General features: G+C 34.7%; 1 protein-coding gene across 3 annotated transcripts; it reads right to left on the bottom strand.

Annotated features, from left to right (window-relative positions):
* Positions 1–33: 33 nt before the first annotated feature.
* On the bottom strand, positions 34–11,128 carry LOC126859440 (organic cation transporter protein). 3 transcript variants are annotated; one of them, XM_050610732.1, is made up of 10 exons: positions 10,133–11,128; positions 3,055–3,573; positions 2,715–2,964; positions 2,224–2,482; positions 1,957–2,125; positions 1,637–1,870; positions 1,338–1,552; positions 1,025–1,206; positions 754–890; positions 34–655 (listed from the first exon to the last, which is right to left on the bottom strand). In XM_050610732.1, the coding sequence occupies exons 2-10, from the start codon at positions 3,195–3,197 to the stop codon at positions 529–531; spliced, it is 1,716 nt and encodes a 571-aa protein (XP_050466689.1). In that variant the 5' UTR covers positions 3,198–3,573; positions 10,133–11,128; the 3' UTR covers positions 34–528. The 3 variants fall into 3 exon arrangements, with proteins under 3 accessions (XP_050466689.1, XP_050466688.1, XP_050466692.1); XM_050610731.1 differs by lacking the exon at positions 10,133–11,128 and adding an exon at positions 4,718–4,854; XM_050610735.1 differs by lacking the exon at positions 10,133–11,128 and adding an exon at positions 4,713–4,838.
* Between the last annotated feature and the right edge of the window lie 143 nt (positions 11,129–11,271).

The following is an 11,271-nucleotide window of genomic DNA, read 5'->3' on the forward strand; positions in this document are numbered from 1 at the left end:
TCAGTTTTAAATGGATTGAAAATGAATGAAAAATCGTAGCAAAAAATTTTATTGATAAGTTGTAATATTTCGTACATAATTCATAGTCATTCCTTATAAAGGACATTCAGATGTTTGAATAATGATATGTTTATATCGGCAGAGAGAATTAGAATTATGTTTTATACATTATCGCGACATGTTACGTCATGTTACGCGTAGATAAAAATGCATCATCTATTTTTGTGGCTTAAAACACAATATATATATATATATATATATATATATATATATATATATATATATATATATATATATTGACAGTTTATTAAATTTCTGTATGATTTTGCGATCCAATTCGACTCAATTGAAATACAAGTACGAACAAATGTTAGACAACTATAGATATTAAACCGAAATCTGAGAATCATTGCATTTCTCAAGTTTTCTGTAAGTGTGTGTACTGTAGTAGACGTCTAAAATATGATAGACGGAAATCGAGTACGATATTTTTGAATGTAATGCCGATTTGATTTTCGTAATTTAATGTCATCCGTTCTGTTTCTCGTGTACTCCGTTCTGTTTCTCCTGTGGTTTTAATGGTTTTATTATTTCTATCTCGTTCAATTGATCAAGATCCAATTGTTGTTTCTTTTTCTTTTTTTTTGATGATTTCCTAAAAAAAAAATTTTCAACAACATTCCCCATTTATCTGTAGTAAGAGTAATAAATTATATAAAATAAATAATAAAATATCAAAGATAGAAAACTCACTTTCCAAATAACTCTCCATCCTGAATCGATTCAGGAAGTTTCTTGTTCAATGTCTCTGGAAGAAGAAGAGACATCAAGCCGCCAAAAAAGGCGCATGATCCGAAAATAACGAGCGGCAATGGTATCCATATTTCCGACTGGAAGCATGAATAACATATAATTTCATTTAATTTTGTATAAATTATAATAATAATTACTAATTTACCAATATATTTTAACTTTATCTCTTTTTTTCTAATATCGAAAAAAGTGCGTGATAAATGCAACATACTAGGTGATTAACATATGGCGCAATAACTCCGCCAATTCGAGCAAAAGTAGAGCTCGCACCCAATCCGACGTTTCGGATAACAGTCGGAAATTGTTCTGCAGTGAACACATAAATTGCACCATAGGAAGATGTAATTGCAAGTTTTCCTATCATTGCCAAGCAAACAATTAGCCATGGCATATCTACAAAGATATATAAATTCATTTATAATTGGATAGACTTTTATGAATTCGTCTGAATCGTTGTGAAATAAAACGAATGTTATAAAGTTTTGCAGTATCATATTAAACAAAATCGCATCATTGGTTCTCACCGGGAGGGACAAATAACGTAGCAAGTAATGCTAATCCGGACAACATCATACATCCACAAAGGATGATTTTCCTACCCCATCGATTCAGGGTGAATATGAGAAATGTGTACGCCGGTACTTCCACTATCCCGGATATTACAAAATTAACGTAATCATTACCGCCGAGATTGGACGCGTGCCAGGACAATCCATAATACGTTCCGCTGTTGACTAGCCTAATGTAAACGAGAAAATCAAACTTTGTACAAAATTATCAAATAAAAAAACAAAAGACATGCAATTGATGAAGCAATTAGTACCAGTTGAAAAACAAAACGATGCTTTTTCGTCTCATGTTCGGATAACGGAACAGATCGAAGAGTGAAGGTTTTTTCTTATCGGGCATACTATCCTCGCTATTATTATTAAGAAGCGTATCCAAAGCTTCAGTCGGCATCTCTACGCCATTTTCCAAGGAAGCGCGTTGCAGCAAATCCTTCGCTTCTTGGAGGCGACCTTTCGTCAAGAGCCATCGTGCGGATTCGGGAATAAACCTGTCACGAATTGGATCACCGTGTGAATTCTAACACCTAACTGGAATTATATTCGTTATGTAGAATATATAATAATCATTTCGTACCACCAATAAAGTAGAAACGCGATGCTCGGTACCGTAAGGGCTATCTGCAGCATTCGCCAATTGGTAATAAAATATGCAAAACCGGCAGTGAGTATGTACCCGGTAGTGAAAAACAATTGCACGCCGACTCCAGCTACTAACCGCTTTTTCGGACCAACCATTTCTAAAGCTAAAAAAAATAATGCATATTATATTTATGCAATGCCTATTTGTATGATTCAGTCAAAATTTCCCGCAATAAACAATAATATAATTAAATTTAATTACCTATGACATAAGCTACTAAGAACACCCCACTAGTGGTTGAGCCGACAATTAGTCTGAAGATTACGTAGGAAATAAACTCTGGCGCTACAGCGACTAATATACCGCCGACCAGCTGTATGACTAAAGACAGGAAGAAAATTGGTCTACGTCCATATTTATCGGACAAACCGCCGAATATCATCGAGCCAAGCATGACTCCTACCATAAACAGCGAGTCCCCCGTTGCCCTCAGCCACGCCTTGTCGCAGACCAAATCCCACTGCGCGGAAAAACGATATCATTTATTATTTGTAAATACAGACATATATGTATATAAATAAGTGTCTGTATCTCTCTTCATACATTTATTTAAGTATTTAAATTGTGTGCATATGAATTTCTATCCATCTAGGAGTTTAATCTTCATGCGAATCTCATTTACAATAATTGATAGAGAAAACGTTAAAAGAACTCTACTTTGCGATAAAAGAATGGGAATTGTTATTCTGTACCTCGGAAGTGGTTGTACTTTTGTATACGCTTGTATCGTACACATACTGCTTGCAACGACTGATCCCTCCTCCTCTAGCCTCGTCGCTAATTGCTTTTTCAACGATCGTACCGTTCACGGCGCCGATCACGTTACGGCTCAGACACTGGGACCAATCTCCAAATTCGTTGTCCCAAGGATAACTCGCGTTCAATATGTCCTGACTCAAATGGAACGTAGCGTTCTCCGCGTACTCGTGCGGAAGTAAACATCTGAGACAAGAGAATTTTCAATTTACCGTAAGTACATCCGTTACATCGCAATCCAACCCTATAATTATTAAGTGTTCGCTCAAACTGTACCTGGAATTTACTTTAGCTCCGAGGAAAACACCGGCTAATTTGTGAAAGGCACACGATATCGCCGGAAGACAAAGCAAAAGATAGACTCGGCGTTGATAACGACCAAATTCGCCCATATGAAGGATAACGTCGTCGTATGCCATTTTTTTCCAAAGTACGTTTCCGTTATTTATTTGATTATCTCTCAATCTTGCAAAAGCTTTTATTAGCACCTTTGTAAGCAAAGATATATCCCTCTATTTGGATTTTAATCGATGTGCGGATTAATAGCTTCCCTCAAGACAGCGAACACAATAATTCATTCTAACGATATTCTGTTGATATTGACAAAATTATCTCTTACAGAGATTTTTTCATCGTAATATCCGGAAATTCATTCTTGGAAAAATATGCACAATTCACGAGGGCACTCGTATACGCTTTTCAAAGAATGTTGACTTCTCATTCTCAACATTCAGTCCAGAGACGATCGCTTATCGGGCTTCCAAATACATTGATTTCTCGGCAGAACAGCGATAACTGAAAAAGAAACACATATGTAATATTTATTTTTTTATTGTTTCTATATTTACTATTTATTATTTATTTATTTCTTATATATTTTCTATGTTTCTTTATTTTATTGTTAGTCTTTTTTTTTTACTTTAGAACAAAAGCTATTTTACTCAATAGGTAAAAACAAATACGATAATTTTGAGAAATTATTATTCTATCATAAATCACTGAAGATTGATCATTTGTTATATGTGTGTGTGTGTGTGTGTGTGTGTGTGTATGTGTGTTGGCAACTAACAATAAGTATTTATATATTGTTATATTCAATTTAAACGTGGACTATAAGGTCCACTGTATAAGCCTGTTGTAAAGTTTTTGATCAAAATTTAAAATTGAGTATTACTCGCTTGTGCGTAGTGCTCTAATACACATATAAAACCTGTTTAGATTAATTAAACTTAAACACCGAGAAGCGATTCGCGCATATAGAGATTGATACAATTGATACAATTGTCTTTATATTAAGACTCGAACGAAAGGACTGCAAACGGAATAGCAACGGAAATGATCAACCGATCGTTATTATATCGCTTGCCATTTTTCTATCTTCGTCTTTTTTTCATTTTAATATTAAAATTCGTCTTAAATTATATACATACTTGACAGAATATTTATACTAAATTTCTTCGAAATATTTATATTAAATTTGTGAATAATATAATATATAAGCTATATATAATATTTTCTTAAATAAACTAATATAAATAAATTTTCCATTTCTTTTCTCGAATTAAAAATTTATACGCATTTTGATGGCATGAGTCAATATATCAAATCATGTTATAATAAAATCATATGTTGTCGCATAATATAATCAATAGCATAATCAAATAATCAAAATAATATAATCAATATTTTTACTAGAAAATGCGGCAAGTTAATATTTTAATTTTTCCGAATAACGCGAAGGAAAAGTATCGAAACATTTAATCGTGCATACGTTCACACATATGTAACGCGTTTGCGCGAGCCTCTGTTAGCTTTACATAAAATTACAATATGAGTCGTACTATATACAAAATTATATGTGCTATCGTATGTTTCGCGCCTCTACATCTATCTCGATATATTACACTGATTGCACGAAGATAATCGATACAAACGGCACCTGTTGGACAATATCTCGAGATGAAGGAGTAACTTTTCGAAATGTACCCGGGGCGCGAATACAAACGATATAAGACGATGAGTCCGAGCACTTATCGATCGAATCCGACGCGCATCAAGGACGGACGGAAACTGGCCTACTGGCCACATGCTTTTAGCCGGTGCGACGCGGCGCGATTCATCTGACTCGGCTCGGCTCGGCTCGACTCGACTCGGCTCGACTCCGGCTCGGCTCGCCATCTGATTCCGATCTGTTCCAGCGCAGCTAGATTCACCTCGATGCATCGCATACGTCTCTGAAGGATAAAGATTCCCTTTTTCTTTTCCTTTTTTTTTTTTCGTTACACGGAGATATAAATCTCGATCTGTCAAAAATCGAACGCGATCCCACACGTTTTTTCGTTGACATGATGTAGACGATGGTATTCGAGTAAGTAAAACAAACACAAAATAAAGAAAGATATGTTTTTAGGTTACTCATTTTTATTTTATTTCAATTCAAATGGTACGAACGATTTATCCATGCAGTTTATCACGAACGCTCCATCGTTTATCACGATATTCGATAGACTTGCCCATTCCGTTGCTTATTTCTTGATAATGAGCGTCTAATCATTGTTTCTGTTAATTATTATTATTTGTATTCATGTCAGCTGTTCTTCCACCTTTTAACTATAATTTCTATAATTATTTTAAATTAATAATATCCAGGCAGAAATGCATCGTTTGCCTCGTTAAATTTATTTTTGAACGATACGAAATAAAACGCGTTGTATAAGTTGTAAGGGCCATGAGGTTAAGAAACCGGCAACAAAGCGCCGTTTAATATGCATGACTTTTGCTACAACATATATCGCTCTTTTACGTTTTTCGACTTTGTGTATTAATTATATAATTCGATTTAAAAAATACTAATATATATATATATATATATATATATATATATATATATATATTGAAAAATCGTTCATGTATATACACATACGTATATATTCATTCAATGTACTCCAATGTACATTTAATCATTCATGTATAAACGTTCATTCATTCATGCATAATGTACTACTACTAGTTACAACGGAATGCGATGCGAGACAACCGCTGTCAATGTTATCTTCCTGTCATCGGTATCGCAGTTTTATAAAATATTTTCTGCACTATATTCAAGGGGTCACTTATGTCAAATCTGTGTCATAATTGATAATGTATAAGGCACTCTAATGAAATGCGATTAACATTGAATTATTTTGTAAATATATTACAAGTCTGGCAAAATAATTGTCCCTTGTTTCCTCTCAACTTAAACGCTAACGAGAGTGCTGAGCATTAATTGTTCTCGATAAGATTGTATTATCGCGACAAGGATTCGATAAATGTATGTAGGTAAAGCAATCCCGATTGTATTTGTAAATTCTAGTCAATGATTTTGTTTCTCGTGCGCGTCACATAATTTGTTCATATTATTTTTAAAACGTGTATATTTTTTTCTATAAAGGCAGATATGTACAGCATTTATCATCTTAAGGGCATAAATTAGAAAGAATGTACGAATTGCGCATAAAACGCACCGCTTCGATAATTAGCAGTTCTAATCTTGTACACTCCAAGTTTGTCGCAGCGCGTCTCCTCGTACTTTCACTCGCTAAAAGAAGATGTATCGGTCGCGTAACACACAAGGAATTTCTTTCTTCTCGCTTAACAAAAATTCCGATGCAGATCGCGGGTTTCATCCTCTGCATTCTTTCCACGTTGCGCTCCTACCTGCCTAAGTAATATATTCATATTAGTATACTTTGATTTATTTTCATTCCCCCCTTCTAATGTATTTGTCTGTTTCAGCTTATCGCGAAGGAATGCAGTTTGAGTCGCCGGTGGATAAAAGCAGATTATTCGCACGCGACAGAGATGATTGTTAGACGCATGGTTTGCCGGTGGACCAGCCGTCGCCGTCACCGTCGGAGGCCGACATCGCGTCCCGAGAATGAACCCGAAGGCTATTTATAGTAAGGAGCGGCTTCTAGTTCCCACCGCGTGAAAAATCGCGACTGGTTTCTTGCGAGTGGGAATGGACGGAGAGGAAAGAGAAAGACGTAAAGAATGGCTGGCGCGTTTCAAGAATAAGTCGGCGCTGAACATTAGCGACTCTTTGCGAACAGTTTGATGGAGCATCATCCATAATCGCGAGTTATTAAGACGGCAAGTGTGTGAACTCGAATGACATTGTATTTATCATCGCAATCAATTTATCAAATTATATCGATCAAATTAATATATTCGCATTATTTCATGATTATCTTTACGCTCAATCAAATTTAATCAATAGAGAAATTTTGTTGTAATTTATTTATATAAATTTGTTTATCATTTCTATTAAATGTTCTGTGGAAAGATCGTTCAGCTGTTCAAATTATCGGCGACGTATAATGATTGCGTGCCAGAACTTGCTAACGGTCTGCGAATTCCCAATGCGTTTGCTAAACGGCTACCATTATTTTTCAACAATTTAAACTTTTAAACATACACTTTGATAAACATAACATGTCGCTAATAAGCATTCAACAGGTTGTGAAGCATATAGAGGTCTATCCAGACGAATTTGCATACCCGCATAGCTTGCATATTTATGCGCAACAAAAATCGATCGATCTAGGTCGACTCTTGCTTAATGCAAACGATGTATTCCTGTATTATTAGACACATGATTGGTTTATTTTTCTTATACATACCTATGTGTTTATGCAGGTATGCAAATTTATCTGGAAAGATCTTAACAGTTACAAGGCTGTTTTTTCTGTCGGACATAGCTAATAAAGGGAGATGAGTTCCGCGGGAAAAGTAGAAGGAGGAAGAAGGTTAAAAAGACGAGCAGTCACGCAGTTGCTCTTTGCGATTGTCTGAACATGTCGAGTCGCGAGGAGAAGTGAAAGGGGCTAAACTATTACCTCTCTTTTTGAAGGAAAAAAAAAAAAAAAAAATCTATCTTATATATATATATATATATATATATATATATATATATATATATATATTTTTATGTCCGACGTTATCTGTTGCATATATAATTGTAGATGAGAACAAATAATCTATTAATATTATTAAAAAGAGAATGTGTCCTAGAGTTATTTATTTACCTGTAATACGGTTTCTAATATCGGTATGATCAAGCAATGTTCTCACGAGAAAATCATAATTTATGTATTTAAAATACTTTCAGCAAATATGATTAATAGAATAATAACAGCAATAGACTCAGAATACTAATAATACTAAATAGAGAAACTGGCAAATAAGAGTGAAGACGTGGTTATTGATGTGCAAACTTTTTATTGTTAAATTTCAGTACTAAAAATTAAAAATTTATTTTAATTTATTTAATTAAATTTAATTTAATTTTGAACCGTTTTTTAATCCATCTTCATCATAAAAGTATATAAAATAGTATATAGTATACAGATAGAAATACATAAAGATTAAATTGATATTTTAAAATCTAATCTACATATTATTCATTGTTGCAATCAAAATTCAATTTAAAATAGACAATCAGAAAAGAAGACTTACCAAAACCCCCATTTGTGGAAATTAGTGGACAATGTCGAAATACCATCGTCATATGTTGGTAGTTTAAAATGTAATGTAAATGTTTACATATAAAATGTACATTGTTTAAGATGCAAACATTAACAATAAAAAATTTGCGTACTAATAACCGGCGCGGTTAGGACGGCGCGCCTTGGTTCTTGTTTGTCAGGTTCCTCATTTAATATTAATAGATTAATAAAATTAAATGAATCGTTGTTATGAGCGAAATTAAGGAATGGGAGATCAATAAAATGACATTTATAAAGGAAAATAAATTAAAAATACGCGAGCCAGACGCTTTACAATGTTAAAAAGACCTGTCTTTGTATGTATATATGTGTAGTATATATATATATATATATATATATATATATATATATATATATATGCAAGGGCATTATGCTGCTCGTCGTGTTGGTTCTCGCTTCAGTCTCGCATCGTCTGTAATCTCGCCACGAAGACTCAAGGAAAGTATTCGTCCGATCCAGTCTTTCTTTTTCTCTCTCTCTTCTCAGTTTTTCATTGAACGTGCAACTATGTCGTTTTAAAATACAACTAATGTGTGAGATATTTCTCCTAGTAGAAAAGAACAATAAATTTCGATATTTATTACAATAAGAATAATTTAAATATTTTGCTATCATTTTTTATAGATTTTTATAGAAAAATTATCTTGAAAATAATGCAGAAGAAAAAAGAATAGGCTAAATATATGCTATAGTTGTTTCAGTTTCATATTTTTTATTCAATTATCGAGAATTTTATCAATGACTATTTTCAAATAAGAATTCATGTACATTACGTACTAAACTAGTTTTTCATTATGATTATAATGAAAGCGCACTGCTAATTTGCAAACAAACGATGTATTTCGCTACTTTGCAGCTCCGTGCGTAAGCAGTTCTCTGAAATAAATCTCTGTTTTAAAAATTTAAAGTAAAAAAAATATGCAATTTATGTCTCCACAAATATTATCTTATTACGTACTTGTTATGTCGTAAATTTTCAAATATTTTAAATTTATGTTTATTTATGCAATGCAAACTTATATTTAGTGAATCTTGAGTTTATTTAAAGATTCTAGATATGAAAATCTGTGCACTCATTATTTGTCCTGCACAAATAACAGATTTTTTAAAATTATCTGTTCAGTCACTGCCGAGGAAAGGTTTAACAAAATATATGTTACTTGACATTAATCTCTAAAAACAATTCTGATGTTTCATTTTTGTTAAAGTAAGCAGCCGAATTGTCCTATGTATTGTAGGCAAATGAGAAAGACATTAATGTGAATTGGGATCTTTTTTAGCCTGAAATTTTTTAGCCTGGAATACAACGCTCATTCATAAATATTATCGAGTCACTGTTACTACTTTGTTTGTTGCAAATGCAGTCGTTTCTCTGTTGTACGCTAAGAGACGAAGGCCTTGAAATTATTTTTGCAGTGTATTATCATGCATACATAATAAAGTATCGCGTAACTCGGACAACTTCCGTCAAAATAAGTATGCAATAATACGCGGTAAGATATATTGTTGTTTTTTTTCATTCAGGTAATTTACTCGATTGATGAACATTTGCCAATTGAGACAAAGCGAAGAGATACTTAAGACAGAGAGAGTCTTATAACGATTCGGATCCAAGGAACCAGATAATTAAACATCCAGCCGAGTAATCCATTCATTCAGTAATCCATCAGCAGTGTGGGACATAACACTGGCCACTCGCGTGAACTACACGAGTGGCCGAATCATGACATTCGCGACGCTACAACAACTCGCATTGTAATTCGATTTAAGAAGGATGATGATGATGATGATACCGATGTAATTACCCCCGTTCGACGTGCTCCACGTTTCCACAGTCGATCACAGATGAATCTGTAAACGGTGTGATTTTATCAGCGGCTCGCCAAACGCCAACTTCCCGTACGGCATGTAGAACCCGGTGTGACAGCACACGCTATGCCGGCCAGCCGCCGGATGGTCGCGCTCCCGCCCGTAGCACTGCCGATCGATAACTTTCGTCAAAAAGGCGTCGCGATACTAGGCACAACGATATGCACGCTCCGCATGTCCGTTCGATTGACTCGCGCGTCTACCTTTCTCTTGCCTTCGGAATGAGAATTTAGGTGGGAACGCGTGGGGTTACCGACGCTGACCGACGCGTATCCAACGGACACGTGTACGTCGCGCGACGCACGAGGAGGCCGGCCGCCAAGTTTGCGCCAGCTAGCATCAGCTAGCACGATATCGAAACACGCGACACCATGGTCTATGAGCCGATATGGTTTGGGGACTCGGGGAGATGAAGGGAGGAGACTCTCGGCGCCGGCGCCAAAGTTGTGACCAAAAACCGAGGACTGAACTGAAGTGATAGCCTCGCACATTTGCCACCGGGTGGCAGGTCCATGAGAAGTATTATCGATAAGGCCTCTCTTTTTTTAATTTCAAATGTGATGATAATTCTCATTTCCTTCGGCTTCCTTTTATCTCTCGCCTTTCAACGGCGAACCCTTCAATGAATCTATGTACATCAACTCCTAAAGTGATCTTTAAGTTTGCTATACATACTATAATTGTATAGCGAAATGTTCTTTCATATCATAAATGCCTTTTCTGCTTCGCTCGTTTGTATTTATATGTTTCTCACATCAATCGTACATAATACGTAACAACAAAGCGATAAACGTTGCTTATATTATTCGCGATTGGATTATGCGATATTAAAGAGTTATATTTGCGAATTGCGGAATATTTATATTATACGTTATTATGTTACTTATGGCGCATGTATCACGATTTGTGTCATTGCATTATACATGCATTATACACGTGCCGCATATGAGAACAGCTTTACCGTAATGTTTATAATTATTAGATATGTATCTTTATATAGAATGAAATGAAATGTAGAGCGTTTTCGTAAAATTTCCATTTATCGACAACAACAATTTCTAAATATATACATTTT

The sequence above is a fragment of the Cataglyphis hispanica genome, chromosome 3, assembly GCF_021464435.1.
Source record: "Cataglyphis hispanica isolate Lineage 1 chromosome 3, ULB_Chis1_1.0, whole genome shotgun sequence".
Taxonomy (NCBI): Eukaryota; Metazoa; Arthropoda; class Insecta; order Hymenoptera; family Formicidae; genus Cataglyphis; species Cataglyphis hispanica.

Coding starts and splice junctions, on each gene's coding strand:
- LOC126859440 (XM_050610732.1), bottom strand. CDS start 3,197: ATGGCATACGACGACGTTATCCTTCATATGGGCGAATTTGGTCGTTAT. Junction 2,483..2,714: donor AAAGTACAACCACTTCCGAG/GTACAGAATAAC, acceptor TTTTCCGCGCAG/TGGGATTTGGTCTGCGACAA. Junction 1,871..1,956: donor GCGTTTCTACTTTATTGGTG/GTACGAAATGAT, acceptor AATTCGTGACAG/GTTTATTCCCGAATCCGCAC.